Source organism: Antrostomus carolinensis, unplaced genomic scaffold, assembly GCF_000700745.2.
Source record: "Antrostomus carolinensis isolate BGI_N321 unplaced genomic scaffold, ASM70074v2 scaffold8175, whole genome shotgun sequence".
Taxonomy (NCBI): Eukaryota; Metazoa; Chordata; class Aves; order Caprimulgiformes; family Caprimulgidae; genus Antrostomus; species Antrostomus carolinensis.
Window position 1 is genome coordinate 14,717 of NW_010315680.1, and position 25,206 is coordinate 39,922.

General features: G+C 36.3%; 1 protein-coding gene across 1 annotated transcript in view; it reads left to right on the plus strand.

Moving 5' to 3' along the window:
* The window catches only part of PAN3 (poly(A) specific ribonuclease subunit PAN3), a 76,963-nt gene that overhangs the window by 11,292 nt on the left and 40,465 nt on the right, over window positions 1-25,206 (plus strand). The window contains exons 4-7 of the mRNA XM_010168017.2: window positions 8,631-8,697; window positions 10,424-10,494; window positions 12,739-12,801; window positions 21,830-21,991. Coding sequence (XP_010166319.2) covers window positions 8,631-8,697; window positions 10,424-10,494; window positions 12,739-12,801; window positions 21,830-21,991 — 363 coding nt within the window. The remainder of the gene's footprint in view (window positions 1-8,630; window positions 8,698-10,423; window positions 10,495-12,738; window positions 12,802-21,829; window positions 21,992-25,206) is intronic.

Genomic DNA, 25,206 nt, shown 5'->3' on the forward strand with positions numbered 1-25,206 from the left:
CAGGAATGCTGATCTGCTTCGTTTCCTTCTTCCACTTCAGACTGAAGCAGCATGGAAGTGGATCTGTATTTAGTGAAAGAGAGCTGCCTCTGTGCTAATTGGAGTGGAGGGGTATATAAGGGTAAAGACACTTGTGCTGTGGGCTTAGTGAGACTGAGCTGAAGATAAGTGAATAAGGAACTAGGAAAGACTGAGCAAAAGGACTGAAGCCAAGAGGAGATGTTGGTGGGACACTCACAGAATGGGGACTGGAATTGCATACACAGAAACTGGGACAAAGGAACAAGTTGGCATAATGCAAAGCTGAGGCAAACAACTGAAATACACAGAAACTGGGACAAAGAAACAAGTTGGCATAATGCAAAGCTGAGGCAAAGTAGGGTGGAGAGAAGAAATCCATATGCCTATTTCTCTCCAGGTCCTTGAATCGAACTAAAGATACTAAAAATTTAGTGTTCTGCCATTGATGAAACATCAGAGCTGTTCTGTAAAATAATTTTTTTAGCCTCTCAGTTTCGCTTTTGCAGATGGAAACATCAGTTCCATCTATGAGTTACTTAGTCATCCCTGGTGAACGTGCAGTTCACAAATAGATACATCAATGATGCAATATGAGGAAACTTTTTCAGCTTATTTTTTTTAAACTTGGAGGTTGCACAAACATGCAAATAAACACACTGCTACAAAAACACTAGTAAGATAGTTAGATGTTAAGAAATTTTAAGTTTATGTTGCCAGCGCATCCTTGAGGTTATATATTGAGATGTATTTCTTATAACACTGTATAATTTTTTTCAGTGGGAAAATTACAAGTGGGTCTTATTCAGGACACAAGATGTGTGGTGCATGAGTAATGAGCATCCATTTGATAGTCAATTAAGTGTTCATCTTACAGTTCCATGCCTTACTCCTGCACACTGTTCACATCCTTCTCATGAAGACTGTTAGTTGGCAGTGTGCTTTCCTGTGCAGGTTATGATTATTGCATCCAGTTTTGTGGAATGCTTTCCTTATGAAAGAAAGTCTGCATTTTGTAGAGGCATGGGAAGTGATTATTGCATCCAATTTTGTGGAATACTTTCCTTATGGAAGAAGAAAGTCTGCATTTTGTAGAGGCATGGGAATAAAAAGGATGGCAATTAAACAAAACCCCTGCCAACAGTGCTGGCAAACTAGAGACCCCAGGGTTTTTGAAATTAACCTGTACAGTTGGAAGGTAAGGAACGGAGTTAGTGACCACGTAGAAAGCTTGGTTCAGGTTGCTTAACTGGCCTTATTCTAGCAAAGATAGTAAGTAATAGAGTCAGTCTCTTCTAGGTAATGCTCATTTTCATTTACCATGAGATAATCTTTCTGCAGTCCATACTTTATTCACTAGATACCTTCCAACATAATCATCAGAGATTCAATAGACAAGTCTTTTTGACTATTTGTAATTAATCTCCAGAATGTATTTGTCACGTGCAGCAAATAAAACTGAGGTTTGTTGAAAAGAGTATGTGATTGTGTATGTTGGAGTTATCATAGCGCCTATGCAGTGGAGCCAAAGTGCCTCAAGCAAAGCTGTATCCAAGTTTTGCAATCATCATCTTTTTGTGTGCAGTGCATAATCTGTGTTATGGTGTTAAGCAGCAAAAGGAAGGAAAGTTAAGTGTATTGTATGGTGATTAATTGGGGAGGGGATGTGCTTCTTTGATCATAGATAATCATAGAATGGTTTGGGTTGGAAGGGACCTTAAAGATCATCTACTTCCAACCCCCCTGCCATCAGCAGGGACACCTTCTACTAGACCAGGTTGCTCAAAGCCTCATCCAGCCTGGCCTTAAACACTTCCAGGGAGGGGGCATCCACAACTTCTCTGGGCAACCTAATGTAGGTGACTAGTGGTCAACACTTTTGCAGAATAGATGTTTCTGACTCTGAGGCTTCATTTGTATTTGTTGAAGATTATTATGAGATCTAGAATGTCTAATTTGGCTTAGGTTAGTAGTGAAGATGCAGTTAATGTCAATGCTCAGTTTTCAGTGGAAAAAAAAAAAGAGTAAAAATCCTTGTTACAGTTAGGAAGAGGCAGGATTTTTGAACTGGCCATGGCTATTATTCTTTTTTTTTTTTTTCTTCCTTTCTGAAAAATATCTTTTTGCCTTATCCTTCCACTCCTCCTACCTCAAAGATCTTTGCTATTAGCCAGCCTTTCATTATCCCGTTGGCCTCTTCAGTTGTTACTACTAGTTTCCTACTGTATAGTCCCCTGTCCTCATTGGTTTGCATTTTCCCATAATACAATAGTTTTGTTTCATGTGTCTTTTCCTCCCTGAATCTCCACGTGCTTTCTTATACTACATTAGCAGTTTTGGCTTCCAGTTTATCAAAGTGTGTATTTTCTGTTTTCCCCTTCTCTAACTAATAGCAGAGCAGGCCTGCACAACACATGGCTCCCAGGCTGCATGCTGTCCTCGAAGCTGTTCTTTTTCTGTGTGGTGTAGCAGCAGCAGCAGCCAAGAGGCAGTCAGAGGTGTGGTTCAAGAAGCAGCTCATTGCATTTGGCTTTCCCAGCAGCGAGGAGGCAGGAGCTGGCTGGCCAGGATGCCTCTGATGCTTGGCTGTTTGATCAGTTGCTCTGCATATGCCACTTGGCTGGCTGGTGTCTGTGTTCCTCTGGCATTAGAGCTGCTCCTTCACTAGCCTGTGGCTTGATCAAAGATACAGGTGGTGTGGGACGGAGCTTTAGGAGTATTATGTTGGGATGCTAAAAGGCTATGTGAATAATTTGGGGGAATTTATAGCAGGATGAGGCAGAGCAGTTACCTTGCTGTTAATACTTCTAATACCATATTAGAATTGTGCACTTTAGTTGTAAGATCATGAAACAGTAGAAGGTGATTTCATGTATGTTACTTTGTAGAAATCCAGTTTACCTTATTTTGGTAGGATGAGATTTATAATTACATGGCTTTCATTGGACTGCAGGTTATGTAGAAAGTAAGAGTCGCAACTTTTCAATTAATCACTCTAATTGAAATAAAAAAATGACCTAACAGTCTTCAGTATTAAAATTGGCAAGGCCAAGCAATGGAGAAGAATTGATCTTGCTTTCACCATGCTAATGTTGATATACTAAGTGTTCTTCAAAAGCTTGAGAAGTAGAGACCATGCTCACTTCAAAGCCTTGCAGCTGAATAAACACAAAGACCTTTGTTCCCATTGTGGCATCTGCCAAGAGTCAAGTAATAAAACTCTCCTTAAAGTACAGAAGCTTGTAAACATCTTCAGTTTTTAACTGTTGAGAACTGAGTGGAACTACAGACGTGCTATTTTAAATATAAAATTATGCTGCTGTTTACATAATGCTTTCTGAAGAAACCCAGTTGTGTTAGTTCACACAGTTGTGAGTGGGACATGCTGTAAATGGTGCCAGATATGCTAACAGTCAAATACAAGTTTTGGATTGTTTAGAAAGGAAAGCAAAAGGTATCACCCTTCGTAGGCCACAGAGTCTGACAACTAAACAATGATTTGTTTGGTTGTGACAATCTAATTCTTTTTCAGGATGACTCCTTTTATAGTGCAATTAACATTACTCTAAAAATTACAAAGAAATATTCTTAAGTATTAAGATGAAGAGAATAGCTTGTGATGTACTACAAAATATTTTGAGGTAGTATACTTAGCACAGGATTGAATCTGAGGAAGGTGCTTATTTTCTCAGGGTTAGGGCAAGGAATATGGAGACGGAGGGAGCAAATGCCATCTCTTACATATTTTGGAGAAAAGAAATGGTGGAGAAGAAAGCAAAACCCCTCAAGATAAGTCTTGTAACATAAGCTATGTAAAATTAGATCTAATTGTGTGCAGCAAAGTTTTATTCATCCTCTTATCTTGGTGAGAATTTTGTAACTATATACTTTAGTAGAGGGAGAGAAAAACAAAGCAAACTTGTCTTAAGTGCAGCTGTAATTTTGGGTTTTGCTACTGAATATTGAAGGGTGGAGGCAAGGTGGTGTGTACCTTTAGAAGGTGGGATCATTTCTTGTAACACTTCTCTTCCTGGCATACTGCACCAAGGAAGTATTGAAAGAAGGTGAATGGTGTCTTGGGCTGCATTAGGTAAAGCATTGCTAACAGGTCAGGGAAGATGATCCCTCCCCTCTGCTCGGCACTGGTGAAGTCACACCTGAAGTGCTGGGCTTCTCAGTACATGAGAGACATGGCCGTACTGGAAAGAATCCAGTGAAGGGCCACGAAGATGATGAGGGTACTGGAGCATCTCTTCTGTGAGGAAAGGCTGAGAGAGAGCTGGGACTGTTCAGCCTGAAGAAGAGAAGACTCGGGGAATCTTATCCATGTACATGAATACTTGAAGGAAGGGTGCAAAGAGGATGGAGTCAAGCCCTTTCAGTGGCAGGACCAGAGGCAATGGGCACAAACTGAAACATAGGAGGTTCCCTCTGGACATCAGGAAACATTTTGGGGGTGACCGAGCACTGGCCCAGGTTGCTCAGGGACGTGGTGGAGTCTCTATCCTTGGAGGTATTAAAAAGTCGCCTGAACATGGTCCTGGGCAACCAGATCTAGGTAGCCCTGCTTGAGTAGGAGAGCTGAACCAGTTGGCCTCCAGAGGTTCCTTCCCACCTCAACCCCTCTGTAAGTCTGTGAAAAGTATATACTCCTCAAAACTATTATTAAAATAGCAACCTGATAAGGAAATTATTTTTACAGTGATGCTATTGATCTGCTCTCAGTGTTATCTTAAAGTCTGTGTGAAAATAATATTTTTCTTAAAAGACCTTAACTTGCAGCAGTTCTGTTAGTATGCAATAGGCTATCTTACATCTACGTAAGATAATGATTCATTTTGACAAAAGTTTCGTTTTTGACACAGTAACCTTTATACACATTTTTTTCCTAAGGGGAGATGAGATACTTTGATTAATCCTGCTGCTTGAAGAAAGAGTAAAAACTTTTGAATGAGCATATTCCCATCCTGTAACTTAATTGGTTGAATATTCAGGAATTAACACAATATTCTGGAAAACTTTATTTCTCATTTTTTCCATGAAATTAAAAAGCCTGTATTTTGTTTCTGGTGGAAGATTCAGCAGTGGAAGAGCTTTAGCTGAAGCCTCAGGTTAAATCCTTGGACAGGGATGAATGTGACAGTTTTGTTCTGCAGTAGCTTTCTCTTGAAATGTGAACAGAAACAACCTTTTAATTCCTTTAAAGGGAGAGGGGCAGGATGTATGCCAGTCATCCTCGTTGAATTTTAACTAGTGCTTAAAGAACCTCAATAAGTCATAGCAATAGGCAGGCAAAGAAAAGGAACTGTGTGACATTGCTGTGGCACTTGGTTATGACAAAGTTGTCTTTCTCTATTAACTTCCATATGGTGAAAGTCATGATGTACTAAAAAAGTCTGAAGCTCTCATATGTACGTGCTTGCCTTGCCTGTCAGGCTCAATAGGAATGAATAGTTCCTTTTCTCCTCCTGTTAACAGTTGCTGTTAGCTTTGTGGAGCTTTCATCCTTTGGGCTTGAGGTTTTTGTGATTTCATTCGTCTTGAAATGGAGTGAAAAATAGTTCAACACTGTTAGAAGAGATTGAGAAGTGTTATTTAAAATCAAAATTGCCTTCAGGAATACACAAATAACATAGTACTTGGGTTTTAGTTTCTTTTTTTTTTTTTCTTTCAACCTAACTTAATAAAAATCAGATACAGGAATAACCTTCATTAAGACTAAATGCTTTTGGGCGTGGTAGAAATTTTAATATTAAAACAGCTTGCAAATCCTTTACTGATTACGTGCAAGTCTTCTATGAATAATGTTAAGGTAAGAAGCTTGTGCATGTGTAATAAAAGTGAGCAAAATGAAATGTTCATGAAAGAGTGGTGAAGTGAAGGTTTTTAACCTCATTCAAGGTACAGCTTGCAAGCAGTTGTTAAAGCAAGAACTGCCCAAGATCAGTGAGAGCACTTTGGTTTTTCAGAATCCTGGTTCATGCAAAATGCATTTGCACCTTGAACAAGACTTGACTTTGTGAAAGCACGGTTGATGTTCAGAGGCTTTGTTTGCACTGTGCTTTCAGAATCCTGAACAATGTGTTCTATTGCAGTGTCTTGTGTGCACTATATGTGTTTAGTGATTGTATCAGCACTGATTTTCATCATCAGTCATCTATTCACATCGCAAGTCTGCTGATTGAATGTTTAACCTGTACTTGAAGAGGCAGAATATTTATGGCATAAAGTGCTTGGTTCCAAGTTTAAGCCATATGCTTAACCATCTTTGATGCCAAAACAGATCTCAATATCATATTTATCCCCATTCCAACAGACCATTACGTTTTGCATTAAAATTATTATGAAAATTCAAATGTTATAAATAGATATTAACACTTTTTATCTACACCTGGATAAATTTTATGCAAATCTGAAAGGTTCCTTTTAGGAAGTCTATTCCTAAACCATTTCCTCTTATAAAGATAAGTGTGGATGTATCAAATACCAAGAAGAGATGCATAATAGGGATACTTTTCAAATATTTGTGTGAAACTATTTAACTACTTTCCATTGCTTAGTCAGGAAGGGAATATGATGCATAAATAGTTGAGCTCCTGTAGTCCGGACATGACTTACTTTGATGTATTCTTATTCAGATGATCATGAACAGTAGGATGAGCATCCCCAAACTTGGGCAAGATTGTTAAATTGGTGTGGGTCTCCCAAAGTGTTACCTTGTTTTGTGGAACTAAGTAACCTTTGTTTCACTAGAGGCATTCCTTTTGTGTAAAGAATTAGTTGTTGATCACTAATGTTTTAGTGAAAGCTATGTTGTGTCAGCTCAGTATATTTAGGAACGTGAGACCTCTGGCATTGGAATAAGGAAAGAGCAAATAGCAGACAGCTTTCTTTAATTAAGTTTTGAAAAATTAGGTTTGCATGGTATTTACATGTGTACTTTTTGCATATACTGTCCTAGGACACCTGCATGTGCTATAGGTCTGCTTCATTTAGTACTATGTCCTTGTACTGAATGAAGAGTTGTATCAGAGAAGACTGATCATAGAAAGCTTTCTGTAGCAATGAGGCACAGATAATGGAAGTAATACACGGGGAAATAAAGCACTGAGGGATTGAATGTGTTGTTGAGAGGGTAACATTTGAAGATACCTGCTGAAGTACCTAAATTTTACCAAAAATTTTTCAAGTTTCTTTTCTAATAGTGCAGCCTACATTTTTTACATCTTACTTTCCACATAAAAAACTACTTTACACAATCTATTTGTTGTTTTAGATACAACTACTAAAAGCTGCAGCTTCTGGTGAAGTCAGTGGAAGTATGAAAACTGCAAATGTTGAGAAATTTGAATTGCAGTAGGTTTACAGTTCTACCATTTTGGATAACACTCCAGCTTCTATTGGTTCTCCTTTCTTCTTACCGGATTTACTCCAAAATATCAATCTTTCTGGTCAAGAATTGGGTGAAATGGCATTGAAATATAATGCAGTAAAGTTCTTGCCCTCTGCCACCAACAGTGAGATTGGCCATGGAAAAATGTAAGCATAAAGAGCAACTCCAGTGACCAGTTTTGAGTCTTAGTCTGTGTCTAGACTACTACATTAAATATGCCTGGAAACCTTCCTTGATGCTTAGGGCCAGCTGGCACAAAACGGCCTGTTTGTGCTGGTGGACGCTGACCCGGTAAAGCAGAGGCTGCATGCAAACCGTCTATTTGAAGTGATCTCAAACCTTTTCACTGCTGAATAGTGCCTGGAAATTGGCTGGGAGACTCCTGGTTGATGTGGGCTAAAAGCATGCCAGGAAATATTTTAACAGATTACTGATCATCTCTCTCAGTGACAGAGAACACTTTCTGACCTTGCCTTGCTTTCCTTCTCAACACTTTTTCTTCCTGTTGGGAGACTAGTCAAAGAAAATAATAAGCAGGAATAAGAGACACTTTTAAACTCTTCTGTCAAAGCAGGGGTAGCTCTTAGAGCAGCACTGTCTCACTTAGTCCAGTTTATTGTTAGCTCATATCTCTAGAGGAATGTAGGAGAAGCAGATGGAGCTTGGAAGGAATGCTTAAAGGGTTTCAGATGTCCTGCTAGCTTACAAGAACTGCATGGTTTTGCTGGAAGGTCTTAAAAGGTTCTTTTGTTTTTAAAAAAGAATCTATCAAATGTTATAGTAATTTGAGTATTTTTCATTGGAAAAGTTTCATGTTTTGATGATAGTGTGTAATAAAGGGAGGAGCTGTTTTAGGAGTAAAGTGTGAAAGAATGTTTAAAGGAGATAAGTAAGTGGCTTGTGTAACATTTTGACAGCATACAGGAAGAGAACCATAGGTTTGGTAGACCCTCCCAAGTTAGAAGAATTTAATGAAGATAATGTTTTGTTTTAATATACAGTCATTTTTGGTTTGCCTTGCTCTTGTGCAAAATGCTTTATTTTACTAAATGCTTTTGTCAACTACAAACCACTACCTGCTTAGAGTATTTACTAAATGGGGAATGAGCACAGGTTTCATAGTCTGTTCTTAAAACTTTCTAAATGTCATCCCCAATGCCCTCACTTAGTCTGTCATAGCTTTGTTTTACATGTACACTTTTGTCTTTTATTTTTGCAGAGGATGACAAATAGCAGCAGCTCCCCTAGCCTTCTCAATGACAGTGCCAAGCAATACGCAGGCCATGGTAAGTACTTTTAAAGTAATACGTATAAAAGTATGTTTGGAAATTTAAGGGATTCACTTTCACGAAACTGAAACTTAAAGGAGGCTGTTTTCTCCTCTGATTTTATTTGAGATACAGTAGAACTCTTTTTTTTAAGAGTAGTGTATTGTGTAATTACTTTTAATACAAAGTTGAAGTGCTGCTGACCCCCAAAATTTTCAGCCTTCTCTTTGCTCCAGTGGGGAAAAACTAAAAAAAAAAAAAAAAATTAATTATCAGTCTTGTCACTTAAAGTGCAATGCTAGTTTGGATATCCACTGTAACGTACTGATAGCTTAAGCATTTATGTTGCTCGGCAATAGTATTCCTTTTTATTGTGCTTTTCAAGCAAGTTATTGTGTGCAATGAATGTACAGGTTTTTATTCTTAAATTTAGGGTGTACGGTTTTGTGAAATGTATCACATAACTAATGATTTTTAATAGCTATTGAGTTTTGTCCAGTAAGCAGTACTTTACCTCTTACAATTTTTCCCCGATATAGGGAACATAGTTTTCAACTAAACAAAATGTCTCTATAGTGCAGGGCTGCATACTCATTAAATTATTGTGGAGGGTATATTGAACTTGTGTAATGTGCTTTTTGGAATCACTGCAGATTATTTCAGCTGTAGTTGTCAAACTAAGTTCTTTAAAGAAGTGGGTACCACTACTCTCATGGCAAGGGCATACATTTAAAATATATTTCTCCTCTGAAAATTGCTGTGTAAAAGAAGTTCTACAACTCTATTTGCGTGTCTGACCCTGCAGCTAGTCTACTTACTAGGGTTATAATTTTAAGCATGATAGTAACTACTATAAAATTAACTTGCTTGGAAGTCGAAATTTGAGGATTTGCTTTTTTTATTCCTCCTTGTTTGTTTCCAGTAGGTTTTGTGATTAATTCTGTTTCTTTTGTCCCACCAAACAATTAGCTATTCAAGGCAGTGGAGGTCTCCAATTTTAAATGCAGTCAGAGTTTGACTGTGACAGGCCAAATAGTGATGGTGATGCATGTGAAGGAGAGAAAGCAGACTAACTTTTGGAAACCAGTTTAAATTCTGTTGTCTCTTGGGTCCTTTTCCCCCACCTCCTGCCCTACCAAGCTGTGCTTCACTTGTAGAATTACCCTTAAGGGAGTATTGATTAATGTTGAAGAAAGTGTTTCATCAAAACACCAGTGTTTATGGCTGGCAGTCGTCTGCTAATTTGACAGCTCTACCCATGCAATTTGAAGTTGTAAGTTGCATCTGTGATTGTCAATGTAGCTTTTGGTGCTTCAGCTCTGGAAAGAATGCATAGGGACAAAGAAAAAGCAATAAAAAGCTACTAACAGAATGTAGACTTTTGTTACCCTTAGTTCTGATATAAATTTGTGCAGAACAGTGAAAGAACAAGTAAGATCCACATTATTTACAAGACTATGTTATACAGAAGATTACTAATTTCAGGTAACTGAACATGAAGGCTTTGAAATGTTAGATGGATGTTAAATAGTGCAAACAGCAATGAAATTTATTAAATTATGCTAATGAGCACCATTTCAATTGAACAGTTGCACAGAGTCTAATAAATGCTGTTGTTTTTAGCAGTATGATTGCTAGACTTAGTTATGTCAAAAAGATTTTTTCCATACAGAAAAAAGCTTAAAAATCTAAAATATCTATTTAATTTAGAGATATATAACATTGTTTTACATTCTTTTTACAGATCCACTAACTTCACCAAATTCATCCTTGTTTAATGACTTTGCTGCCCTCAGTGTGTCTCAAAGGAGGAAGGTAGGCAGCAATGAAATCTTAAGTAGCATATTTGTATCTGAGTTGACAGCAAAGAAGATCTGGAATAACTTGAAACACTGGGTGAAATAAAGATGATTCTTCTAATGTTATGAGATTTATTTTAGTATGTCTCTGCTAATATAAGTAGGCTCTTACTACTTCGTTTTTGCTACACCAGATCATACTGCTGCTATTAAATATTCCAAGCACTTGTAAACCAAAGTTTATAAGAATGTTTTGAATATGAAAATTAGGACTTAGCCCATTGACTTTGAAAATAAATTATTTTTATTGTACTGAGGCACAAGCCACCTGCAAGCCTTCATGGCAACAAGTTCTGAATACATTAAGAATCATTACCCCATTTATTTGTACACGAAGCCAAGGTAGTTCTTACAGTTTGAAATGCATTTAGTTTGAAAGGCACTCATATTATTGGGAAGCTATAGTTTGGGATTTTCTTCCCCTCTAATCTGTGCTGAGAAATCTTTCTTTTGCTGAGGGCTAGACACCCTTCACACATCTTCAAACACCTTTGACCTGTGCCAACAGAGTCTGTAGTGTTTTCCAATTATACACTTAGAAACTCAGTGGATGGAATAAGATACAAAAGCTTGGTTACATCAGAGTTTCTTCTCATTTTTGTGGACTGTGTCTGATAAAAAAAGACATTATCTTGTCCCAACCAGTTATCAGATTTTACTTTCATTAATGACTGTCATGTTTTCCTACTTTTTGTATTAGCCACGTGATCCTGAACTTTCCTGTAGTTGATAATACATTGTCTTGAAAGCAAGCTACAGCAGCATGCTTGTGACTTTTCATAGAGCTTCATTTGTATATTGGCAAATGGGAGCTCTGTATCATTCCTGCAGGTGAAGATTGAGCTTAAAGATAATTACCATAGTTGGCCTATCAGACTAATGTTCCTTGAAATGAAATGCTATTGTAGAATGTTAATTTCCTAATATTATGATGTATCCAAACTGCATGGAATATCTGAATTGCACTTTTCCTTAATGCCAGTATAGTGCCCTGGAAGATGGATGTAAACAATTGTGTTGTTCATCCACTTACTGAAGATAGTAAGAAGGAAAATAAGCATACATTCCTTTTAAGACAGTCTGCAAACTCACTGTATATGCACACACATATATTTGTGTGTGTGAATGTCTCCTTATGTATATAAACTGCGTGCACCAAAGAAAATGAACTATCATACAGAAGTATTGCCAGAGTGACAGCTGCCTCTAAAAATTACTTCAAAGGTAATTAAACAGTACAAGATGAAAACAAGACATTTAATGTTTGAGTGTAAAGCTTAAATAAGTCAAAGCTCAAATACTAATGCAGCGTCTTTTCTGACTTGGTCCCTCTTTTCCCCAGCAAAAAAAAAAAACCAGCAAATTAGGCCACTTGCAGCTAAAGTACCAAGAGAAAGATTTATCTATGAAACTGATTGACTTGGATTTTTTCCAATTAATATTTCAGACATAGCTGGCATTAGTTGAAAGAGGTGTGTGTTTTGCTTTGCATATTAAGAATTCGTTTATTATGACTGCTATTTTGTGATGTACATTTGTATAAAAGATTTTTAAATAATACTAGTAATAGCTAAGTTTTCATCTAATATTACTTGAGCTGTCTCAAATCTAGGCATCCAGGCTCCCTCTATAGTCAGCAGAGAGAGATGAGCAGTGTAAAGGAACATTTAGATGACATTGAGAAAGTGTTTTGGGAAAGGTTAGATATCAGTGACTGCTTTAAATGGGTAAAAATTGACGGCTAAAGTTATGAGAAATTAGTCTTACTTTGGTGATTACTGACTTTTACTACCAGACAATACATTGCAAATAGTTGTGGATGTAGTTTCTTAATATTTTTGGTATTTTTTGCGTATAATATTCAAATTGCATTGTTATTTTCTCAAAAGCACTAAATGCTTGAGTGCCAGATATTTAAAAACTTGTATGATTTCCCCCCGCCCCAGTAACAGGTTTATTTAGAGCTTGAGCAATGTGATTTATGAGGCCAGTGCTTGACGCCTGCTGTAGCACCAGACAGATAGCCTTCCAGAAGTGTGTGCTTCTGTTCATTGGCTCTAAAGGGAGCCTTGATGAATAGCTCAAGTGTAGGCGTTTACAACATCTACTATTTCAAAAAACTTTACATTTTCTTGCTAACAGCCTAAGGCTAAGGTTTGTTTGTTTGGTTTTTTTGTTGGTTTTTTTTTTTCTGAACTAGCTGGCAAAACCAGCATTTCCTTCGTTTATCACTGACTTGGAGGACAGATATAATACAGTCTTGGTAAGTGAATAAAGAGCTATCGCTTTCCTTTACAAATTAGAATTAGTAATGTTTTAAATATTTAGAACTCTTATGTTATTTGCAACTATGTAAGAACTGCATGTTTGTATTATGTAAAACTGTGAATAGTTTCTGTAGAAGCATGTAATATGTAGCTGTGTTAAGCAAGGAAGTGAAGTTCATTTTTCTTTATTGTCTCTGGACATTGCTGATCATGTTATCGTGGCAGCCCTTTAACAATGGGCAAGCCATATGGATGTAAATATTTGATATCAATAAAATATTAAAGATAAGACTTGATGTTTGTAGTTCTGTTTATCCTTGGTTTTTAATTAGACACCTTTTTTTTTTTTTTTAAACTAGTTAGTGTCACTGGGCTACTTAAGTTGCTTATGATTATTTTGATGTTTAAAGACATTGTACTTGTTTAAAAAGTAAACATAGTCCTTGAATTTTTATTTACATTCTTGAGGTTATTTTCTCTGTTTAGAAATTATTAAACTGCATTTCAATTTTAGATTTCAGGAAAGCTAAGATTACTATTTAAAGACATTTTTATAGGATACTTAAAATGAAATCAAAGGAGCTAAGTATTTCTGTAGATGGAGCCTTGGTGGAGGTTCTGTCAACTGTAAAACCTTCTGGATTTACTGTCCGGTTGTTGTAACTCCACATGCAGTAAGACAAGCAACCTTAAAGTGAATTTCCTATAAGACATTTTCAGGTAAGTATTAATCTACAATGCACAAATAGGATTTGTGAAGCATGGATCAAAAGCTAGAGTTAGTAATAGACTAACCCTCTTTCCTGAGAATAATAATGATGTCACACTTACTTTATTTTTTTCTTCAAATACATATTATGCTCGTTAAAAATAGGATGACATTCTGAACTTGAACTTCTTGGGTGTTTTTCCTAAATTGGCTTTAGCCATTATCTAGAAAAATGCTCCTCTCTCAACCCTGAAATGATCTGGCTGGAAAAATCCTTGCATTCATTTTGGTGGTTCTGATAAACAGTTTGTAAAAACATGTGCCAAAATAACTGATCAGAATCTGTTACCGAGGGAATGGCAGCTTAATGCGCTAAAAAGAAAATGTCTGATGAAACTTTTGTTTAAATTGTTCTGAGACTGTTGCCACTAATCCAGGCTAAAGGATTCCCCTATTTGTCACTGGTCAGCCTTACATTGCTTTTACGTTTTACTTTGTTTTCTGATACCTTCAATCCTCATGGAAATTGAACTCTTCTGAAAAGTTCCTAACATTGGTTTATTTCCTTTTCATTTTTTTGAATTGTTCAGTCACACCTAGAGGAGGGACATTAAGGTGAGAACCACTGTTAGTCCACAGGCTGCAAGTGAACAACTTTCAGTACAATTGTAATGCTGTTTTGTATGTATTTTAAAGATTTTTTTTTTTTTTTTTTCTTTAGAACATTGGTTTTAGGTGACTAAAAGCCAGGACCAAAAGACACTAAACTAGATTATAATGGAAAGTATAGGAGAGATTATTTGCACTGAAGTTCACTCAGAACAGGGTGTTGCTGATTGGTGCGCTCAGTGGAGATCTACAGCAAGTGAGACTGGACAGCAGACTTCTTTAACTCATGCCCTTAGATCAGCAGTAATAAATAAGCACAGAAAATTATTTTGAAACAAAAGATCACCTGTAAGCCAAGTCTGCATAAATGCAAACTTTTTAATGTGTACAAGGAGAATTTCTGCTCAAATGTTAAAAGAAAACAAGAAAGCTAACTTCAGGTCCTGTGGAAAGCAAATTCATAAGACCTAAACTACTACCAGTTTATTCTTGAGTATCTTGTTCTCCATCTAGTTTTGTTACTTGCTGGGAAGCTATGTTTCTCTCCAGCTCTATCTTGACACCTCTGATATCTGATCTTTATATTGCTCAGTGGTGTTCATTGAAAAGCCGTATGTGCCGAGTTTGGTCTTGCCGTATTTACCTTTAATGAAAGTGTGCCGAAACAGTTATTTTGTGTTTTGTAGCCTCCTGAATACCCTCTCGGAAGCATGAATCATGTTCTGAGAAGGTGAAGAGTCATTACCAAACCTTGCATCATATTATCGTGTTGTAAACTGCAGAATTATGGCTGCATAGACTTTACCTGGGCTAAATTTATATTTCAAACCTGAAAAAAAAATATATTTCAAACCTTAAAAAAAAAAAAAAAAAGGAATATAGAATGGTAGACTATGCTTCTAGAGAAAAACAATAAATATTTGCAAGCAGTGCTCTGTTTACTTTGGCCCAAAATGTCTTCTAAGGGTATGATATCATCTAACCCGTTTTACTCTTTTCTTTGGAATAGTTACTGGAATTATTCCTTGGTTGTGGGTGGTTGCTGTCTTAGTGATTACTACATAGTATGATATTTTTCATGTTTAAGTGATTTTTTCATTTCAAGATACAAGAGGATATGTTATTCACATTCATTTTGTGTATGGATTAGTGATCATTGTGTTATGTAAGAAATCAAATTATTAAAGCACTTCCTTTTAGAAATATATAACATTTTTACATTGATGAGGAGTTGTCATGTTTTTGTTGCCTCATCCTGTTGTGTCTTTGAAGAAAAAGAGCAGAATAAGATTATGGCATAGCATGACACTTACCTTAGAATTGTATTAAAAAGACCTTTGCTTGTTTTGGTTTTGTATCTAAGCAGATAACATATATGTTATGACCTACAGACGTCTAAAACTTTAAATGCTGTCCTCACTCCCTGTTTTTAAAATGTAACTTTTCAGTTAGCTGCCTAGACTTTGTCAGGTGCAGCTTACAAGCTGAAGCCATTAACTGTGAATGTAACTTAATTGTGCAAGATGCTTTTACTTACATTTACAAGCATCATTAGATTCTTTCTGTGCCAAGGTGTATTTAGTCTTTAAGAGTGATTTGCAGTAAAATAATTGAAAATTTTTTTTTAAATTTGTGTGCACATTTCTTGAAGCCATTATACAGATATTTGAAGCAGCTAGAAAATATACCGTTTTTGAGAAATCATATGCTTAGTAAAAATAGAGTAAAAGTTGCATCACTCTTTAGTCCTCTTTTACCTATATTTTTGGTTCTTAGCTGTGCATAATTTTTCCACTGTTTTTATAAGTAATATAAAAACTTATTGCCTATCAGAAAAGAGACATTTAAACATAAAAGAACCTGCAGTTTGCTTACTGAGTGCTCTTTTTAGCAATGGAGTTTTTGGAAGTACATGTTGAGGTGATGGTTCTCTGTTAAGTCTTTACTACACAGTTATCACTATCTAATGATGGTGGAAAAACCCTTCTTTTCCGCCAACTTATTTCAATTCAACAGGTGGTACTAATTTCTTAAAGAACTCTGCCAGTATAATGGCCTTCATGCTAGATTTTAGCTGTTGTAGTTGATATCTCATGCAATCTAGGTAGGCTGCAAAATTGGTGAGAAAAGGTTTGACTTGAAGATATGGCAGTTTTTCTTAGCTCCTTCTGAACTCTTCAAGATTTTCATGTCTTCAGCATTACATACTCATGAAATACACTTTTTAGTATGTACACCTGAGAAGTTAACCTTAGCTGTGGTTTGAAATGTATGATGTAATGCCTGATCTGTTGCAGCTTTCACTCTAAAATTTGATTGAACAAATAATTTTATTTTTTTTAAGTGATCAAATATATTGCTCTGGAAGAAGACCTATTTCCATGCTAAATTGCACATTTTCATTTTCTTTGAATAGAATAATCTTTTTTGTTTCTCTCCGTATAATACTTTTCAACTAATGAAAGTTATCCCTAGACAAATCCAGGGTTTAAACAATTTTAAAAAAGGGTACTAGATGGAAGGGTGGCTAGTCTGTAAACATATGTAGTCTCAATACATAACATTCTAAACTTTAAAATTATAAACATATAAACATTATAAATGTTAGTATACTCTTCCTTTTTTCATAAAAAAGAAAAAAGAAACACCAACCAACCACACAATTATTTTTAATGTGTTGAGCAGGCTCCTATTCAATTTTTTGTGGATATCAAAGTAAAAAAATTGATTCCACCCCTCAGAAGCGGAGATACAGAAAACAAGTGTCATCTGGCTCTCCACTAGTGAGAGATTGCAATGAAGGAGGAAGAGGAGAGAGTATCTTGCTCAACAGCAAACCCAAACCACGTGTGGCTGTATTGGGCACAAAGCTTAAAAAGTAATGACCAGACAACTTCCCCTTTTCATATTACCAACTTGCAAATCTGTTAGGACACTCCTGGTGACTATACCTAGTGTTCAGGTGTAACACCTTGTAGAACTTATTACTAAATCTAGTTATGCAGTTGTATGCACAATTAAGATCCTTCTTAGCAGATTGTGCCTGGATAGGGATTCTGCCTGAACTATTGTACTTTTCCTCAATAACATATTGATGTTCATATCCATAGCTGGATGTTTCAAGTACTGTCTTATTCCAGCTTATTGGTTATGGCTGGTGAAAATAGGAATGATGATACCAATGGCTTGTAGTTAACTTTTCGTTTTCAAGACCTAATACAACAAAAGTTGGTTCTTTTTCAGTAGACTAGCAGCCTAGCTGAGCATTTAACCTCTTTTTCTAATGGTCTCTTTGCCACTAACTTGTGTTTAAAAACCAGAGTCTCACAAAAAAGGTCAATGTTGAAACTTAAAATTGTATATATTGCTTAATTTTCTTATAAGTAGTACAAGGAAAATATGATATTGTATACCTGATCTTTCCTGTCTGACAATGTAATATTTATTTTTATCTGTTTGTACATGCAGATACAGTCAACTTGCTGCTCAACAGATGAGCCCTAGCTAATGCTACTGTGATACCTTTTAGCTATGGTAATTTAAGGTAGTGCTGCTTAATTTAGCCTGTAATGGGGAAGGCTCAAGATCACTTGTATTTGCTGCAATAGTATATGCACATAGACAGCATTCTGTAGCTCAGATTATTTACAATACTTCAAAACACAATAGCTTGCTCATGTGTTTGTATGCCCAATTTGATTGAGCATTTTTTGAGACAGAAAATGTCTTTTAAATCTAAAATTCAAAGCCCACCAGAGGTAAGTGCATTTTAAGGAACAGAAATGTAATTTGGGATATAAGTGATCCTGAAAAAATCCAATTGCAGATCTTCAGTGGAAGAAAACTGGAATGGTGTAATTTGATTTGCCAGCTTATCCAGACTTAAATATTACATGGAAGTTATTAGACAGGAGGAGTGGTTACAGTTTGAATCTCCGTAAACCTGTTCTTGTTTAGATTTATGCCTCCAGGGTAGTCTCATAACATCTTACACTAGTGGCATGTCCAGCCTTGAACTGGAAAGAGGAAGTGTGGCATTGCCCACTGCCCTTGAAATAGGAGGAACTAGGGGCAAAGACACTGTTACAGCAACTGGTAGGAAGAAAATAGACTTGGTAAACATGTTCCCAAACTTCTTGTTGAATGAATAAGAAGCAAGTAATTAAGCTGACTTGAGGAATAATTTCCAGCGTGGGCTAATTAAGTTACTCATTTGTAGTAGTGTTCTGACATGAAGATGCTACTCAGGAAGGACCTTCTTTTGTTTTTAGAGTGGATTTCTTTTGTTGAAGTGTAATGTTGTTCAGACTTTGGGGGTTTATCTTTCCTAATGTGACACCTTCCCTCTAATCATGCCAACCAATAGCTTCCTATCATTAATTGCTGGCAGCAGCTTGATTCTACAGGGCAAGGTTTATAATTATTAGCTATGGTTGAAAATGCTTACCCTGCTCACCCTGGGGACCCAGGCTGTTGCTAGCAATTAAAGGTAGTTAGCTGTTCTGTGCCTCATGTAAACATTTGCAGCCGGTAATTACTGCTGCTTCTTACTTCTTTGCCTTAGAGGAGCTGAACTCTTCCAGTAATGCTTTGTAATAATTTGCGTTTGCCGTTTTCTTTTTCTCTTAGATTTCATTTTAATTATTGTAGTTTAACCTTATTTTTCAATTTAAAAATAATTATGATGTTTTTGACCTTTCACAACTCATTTGGACCTTGTTAACTGTATTGGGAGTTGCAGCCTAGTTTGAGAAATACTTGCTAAAGGATTATGAAGTATTTAAATGCTTTAGCCACCTTCCCCTCCCTGTCAAAAAAAAGTTAGGTATGTTGAACTATGCTTTTATCTGTATGGCTGAACAGGTTTTTTTACCTCATAGAAAGACTTTAGGGAAGGCAAAAATGCAGTTGCTTTTGTAATAATCCAAGAGAAGTTGTCTCCATGCCAGGAAGTTGGGCTTGTTTGTCCAGATTTCACACATCTGTGTTTTAGGTAGGTATATTAGTTTAATTCAGAAATGATCAGTGGTTAATGAGCTCTTGCTTGCTTCAAGATGCACTGTTCTGTCTTGGTTTCTTTATTTGCTGCTCTGCATAGTGGGCAGGGATGTAGCAAAGTTGATGTGCTTATTCAAACTGCTCAGTCTATTTGATCTTTGAATCCCTCCTCTTGGCAGACACTTTTTCCTATATTTTTCTGATCTCTAAGCTTGGATTTGATTTCTGAGTCAGATTTGAATCCCTCCTCTTGGCAGACTCTTTTTCCTATATTTTTCTGATCTCCTCTAAGCTTGGATTTGATTTCTGAGTCAGATACCATTTTGCTCATGGAAACCAAGTGTAATTTAGAATTATTTTAATGCAAATAGATTGAAATTCATTTCCAAATGTTAATATTGTATATTTCATCTTCTAATGCGTGTCCAAACGATGAAATCCTGGCCTAGTAATCCCCTGATGTTGTTTTATAGTCGATAATGAAAGTCAAATTTTAATTTAGTCTTACCTACTTCTTAGTTTAGTTTTTTCGTTACAATAGGCAAATAACTACTAGTATATGAACTCTTATTGTCTCTGTGTTGCTTTATAGCAGAGAATTGACCATTGTTTGTCCCCCTGGTCCCCAAGTATGGTCCTTTATAAAGCCTAAAATACAGTTTCATTCTGTTGCTGGGAATCTGAATCCCATTGTAACCGAAATAGCCTCCCTCCGCATTGGCTCAGTTCCTCTTTTGTTTTGGTTCTCCTTTTCAGAATATTTATAGATCACCTTTTATTATGGAGAATTAAAAGGACCCTTTATGAATAGGGACATGTTTAGATGCTAGGTTGTAGTCCAGTAGTCTGGGGCAGACTGTGCCCCTGCACTTGGTAGAATACGGAGAATGATGGCAAAGCTGCCAGGGAAACCGTGACTCTACATTATGTTGTTATTTCCAGTAGCCAGGCTAAGGAAGACACATACTGCATTCAAACTCTGCCCTGAAATCCAATGTCATTTATATGTCTGGCTTTTTAGACCTTACAGCTTTGTAGTTTATGATATTAGTAGTCCTTCTGAATTGCTAAGTTGCTCAATAGTTGAGTAATTCTCCCAATAAACAACCAATATTTAGATTTACCATGATCAGGTTTGCATTTGAACTGTAAGAGGACTTTGTGCTACTCATCACACAGTTTACCCAATTTCGTACTGGTGTAGCAAAATTCAGTCTTGTTTATTGTTATTAAAGTTGATTAACTTGATCTTCATGGATTTTATTGCCTTTGTAGTTTATAGTCAGTGTTGGTACCCTTGAGGGCTTTTTGTTGTGTGTTTGTTTTGGTGGTGGTGTTTTTGTTTGTCTGGGTTTTTTTTGTTTGTTTTTTTTCCCCCCCCCCAAAGCTTTCAGCTTAAGAGTTTCAGGGAAGTAGAGGAGGGAATCTTTAGGTTTTGTTTTGTAGCCATTTTGTGGTAGTTTTGTTCTGTGTTTTACGAATTGTTTGTGTGTGAGTGGGGAATCTTCTTCAATTAGATTCTTGCCTTGTTTGCTGAGGAACAGTTTTTAAAATGCATATTAAGGTACATGTTGCTGAGATTTCTAAGGTGACAGATGAAGTAGATATCTTAATAAAGTAATTTAAGCTTTGATTACTTAAAAAGTGGTCTCGCATCCAGATGATGATAGCTGCACTTTCACATGAGGGAAAAAACCAAACCAAAACACCACAGCAAAGAAAAATAGACCAACCTCTGCAATTTGGTCCAACTGATGATGTAATCAGTGTGAAAGGTCCTGGTCTATGCGTAGGTGCTGAAGTATTTCTTTTGGTGGTATTTACCAGCTACACAGGTACACATAGGTTTGAAAGCATAGAGAAATCTGGAGAACTTCTGTACTTTACCTGTTGGAAAGTCTTTAACGGATTTTTAATTTTTTTTTACGGTGTGCTGTTTAATGTTCATATCATGCTTTATAAATAGTTTAATTTGTAGAGATCATTGCCAATGTAATGGAAATGTCACGCCTGTTGAGGTACAAGTACCTCCTGCATGTTTCCTTCCTCAAGCATGTTATATTTTCTCAATTTTAAGTCAGTTTCCAATGTATTTATCACAGTAATTTTTGCTGGTTTTGCTTAAGGCAGTAGCTGAAGTTAGTCTTTTGAATATTAACTTGAGCAGAAATGTTTTTCTCCTTGAGTTCTGCTGCAATTGGCCACTCATTTCTACCCAGTTTCTAAAAGGAAGTCTTTAGGAGATGAGTCTTGGCAAATTTGAATTTAAAAAGAAGCATACAAAAGCCAATGTTAATTTCTTGTTTAATAGAAATGCCAAGGGAAGTGTTCAACATTTTGATGTGATTGAAGGTATCTATTTGAGAAATACAGATTATTTTTTTTAAACAATTCTTCATTTTTCCAGAATTCTCCAATTTCTATTCATATTTCAGTGGCTGACTTGTGATGAACAGTTTTGCTTACAAAAAATCAGTAGTCTGTGAAGTTTCTTTTCTTTTTTTTTTTTTCTTTTTTTTTTTTTAAAGTATTGTTTATTATAACCAAATAGTCAGGATTGAAAGGAAACAGTCTCAGGTAAATTTTACTTGCAAATTGTTTCCTATTCCACCAATCCAGAAATCATACCACAGTGTAATACCTATTTTAGTGTAGCTTTAGATGAGGGTTGTTAGGAGTGGCCTGGTTTCTCTCCTTCTTTTTCGTAGCCCAGGAAGTATCGACTGGGAATGCTGGATGAGAGGATAGTTCCGGTGGGATCAAAAGCAAGAAAATCAAAGAACCCTATGGGCTGTCTGGCTGACAGGTGTAAAACAGGAGTACCCATCAATATGGTTTGGTGGAACAGAGTCACAGAAAACAATTTACAGGTAAAATTATTTCTTACTAGTTACTTTTTCAGTATTTTGGATGCTTTATTTTAAATTTTGGAAAATGTTAGAAGCAGTTACTCCAAATATGGAATGAGATAAAATCAAATGTTTATTTCACAAAGTAGGCATAGTGGCCCTCCCTAGGAGAGTGACTCAGATGTTTTAGTCTCCTTACCCACTACGGTGCTATGTACTTGGCTTGATTATGTTATAATCTGTGGAGGAGGAGCAAATGTAATTAAATGTATTCTAAAAGCAAACTGCAACCTTCTGTTTTAATTGTCATGTGAGGAAGGTTTCTACTGGTAAAATTATTGATTTTTAAAATGATTGACACTTAATGCAAATAAATTCCCTTAGTACAGAATTTGAAGATGTAACCAGCATGATCAGAAAGTGTAAATTCTTAATTCTTATGTTGGGATAGTTTATATTTCTCAATTTGTTTATTAAACTTTATTGTTACTTTATTCCTGAATTTTCTTCAGCTCCTTAACAGGGGAGAAGTACAGCTGTGTTTGAGCATCTCTGTACAGAGTTAGCAAGGTATCCTTGGGGTGATAATGAAGGATGATTTTAGTCTGGGAGGATTCTGCTTGATGTGCCTTAAGATGGAGTTTAGACAGAGATTATGACAGTGGTCATAACTGCAACACTGCTGCTGTTACTGTTTTGCACTTGTCTGGTGCTTTTGTTTCTTCATAGATCATTATTTTTAGTCTTTCTGTGAGGGTTATGTTCTTTTTGATGTCTTTTAAGTGAGTGAAATGGGTAAATTGACCATAAACTTATAACTAGAATTTGTGGCACCATAAGAGTTTCTTTCAATTCACTTAAGGGCCATGTAAGGGCCAATGTGAAGCTCATACCAGAGCCTTTCCATACTGATACTTGCGTTGTATCACTTGATGTCTGGATGTCTTTGTGTTACTGAAACTGGGAGTCATGGTCAGCGTGATGCAGGCAAATTGATGCTCTGTTGCATAGGGGCATTTAGGCTTAAGTCTGTCTTAGCTGCAGAAGAAGCAGCAGAGCCACTGGAGCAGTAAAGGTGAAGCATAAAGGAAATGTTGGTAGAAGGACCAGGTAAGGTTGCAGAAGCGTGGTTGGAGCCTCAAAAGCACTACTTTTCTCAAGGGAGACAGGACCGATGGATTGAATTTATTGTGTGTATCAAATGGGAGTGTAAATTGTAACTACTAGACAGTTGCTCTGAGAAGAGAGAAACGGCAAATTGGTTTTTGAATTTCTGGTGCATGTTAAAGGGCAGGAAAAGCCCTATTTATACTCATGTCTTCCATTTTCTCTGCTGTTCAATGTTACAGCAAGGTTGTTGATCTTCTTGATTTAGAATAGAAAAATTTACTGTTTCTGGATGCTGGAGAGCCAGTAGTCTGAGACTTGGAGCTTCTGTCCAGGAACAACTCTTTTCAGTACCTGTGGCCTTTAAAGTTGTATTGAAAGTGTGGCAATGAGAAGATCAAGGTGTCCTCAAGGTTAGTGGCAATAGCTTGGGATTGACTGCAGAACACGTGGTTGTTGAAGGGTGTAATTCCAAGATCCTTTATTGTGCCAGAATCCCAGCTACATAATTGACTTAAACTGTGTACAGCATAAGATTTTTGTATTGTGTGATGCAATTATATAGCTTCCCATGATGACATGGGACTTAAGAAAAACATGGATATGCATATTTGGTGGAAATGAGAAAAGAAGGATGTTCCGGCCATGGGAAACAGGAGAAGGGGGAGAGATTGCAGAGAATAGTGGAGTCTGGCAAGAGAGAATGGGGAAAGGTGCAAAAACAGGCTGTAGAGGAGATCGCGAGGATATGTGAAGTTCTACATAGATGAGAAACTGATTTTTGTCTTGATGTTTTCATCTTGGCCATTGTAAATCTTTGTATTCTAGTGTGAACACTTTCTAAGTTAGAGTTAAAACAAAGCTTGAAAACTAAAATTTGGAAATTTTAACTATAAAAGTATAAAAAATGGCTGGAGAAGTTTGTTAAAACTTAAAAATGGGTAGTTTTATTCTGAGATTTCAGATTGACCTTGTTTTTCTACTTCAGTATGTATATAATTCACAGGTATCGTTGCTCTTCAGTATTTTGAAATCCAGGCTGTTCAGAGATTTTTGCAGGTGTGAATATAGGTTATATAAACTAAATTTTGGCTGATGGTGAGTGCTAGGCGGTAAGCAGAAAGGTTAGATTATGATGGAGGCACATATGTTTGAGAGTTATCTTTTTTCATTTACGTTTGAAGATGAGAAAGCAGAATTACATCTCAAAATTGCTGAGGGTTTGCAGTGCTGGGCAGGTGTTGAAGCTCATGTGTCAATTTGAATTTCCACTCTTCCAAATGTACAATTTAAGATGTGGGAATGCACTATTTCATGGTGCAGTGTTTAAAGATTTTTTTTTTTTTGTCCAAAAAGTGGCTGTTTTAAAAAGCAAAGGAGTTTACAACATACATTGCAAAACAGTGTAACTGTTTCTCATGCATGGCTATGAATTTATAATCCAGATCTATTTACTTTTAATCATTTGTTACACAGTATTTAAAGTGGAGTAAACAGAATGAATTGTGTTCTGGGTTGTACATTTAAAAAAGCAAAAAATATTTTTTTTTTTTTCTTCAGTGGTATGTCTTACGCTGTGTTAGGAAGTATCCTGAGCTACTGCATCACTATGTGATATGTACTACAGTAGCAAATGGCAGTTCTGCTTAAAATAGTAGGAACAGGTACTTTTTTTTTTGTTATACAGATCAGTTTTTAAAGCACCATGAATAACTGATTTTTGTTGTTGTTTCTTGAACAAAAAAAAAAATCATAGAAATTAATTTTTCAAATATTTTCAATCAAGAACATGGACTTTTAAAAGATTTTACAAGTAATTTGTTCAGGAAATGTGGAAATATTCTGAGTCTTTAAAAGTTTACTTTTTAGTGAGATCTATTTGCTAAAACATAACAGAACTTTTGCTGTTAGTTTTATTTGAGCCTGTGTTGTGGTTTAAAAAAAGTCTTTAGCCAACAAATTTCACCCAGTTGTAATGAAACTGTCTCTAACTCTTAGAGTAGTAGAGCAATATGGCTAATAACGTTGCTGAATTGAAATTTACTAGAGCTTATTGTATGGGGGATGTGATGACTTCTCATAGTAATTGTGATATGGAGGCATGTTGCACAAATGCAACAGTCGGAGGG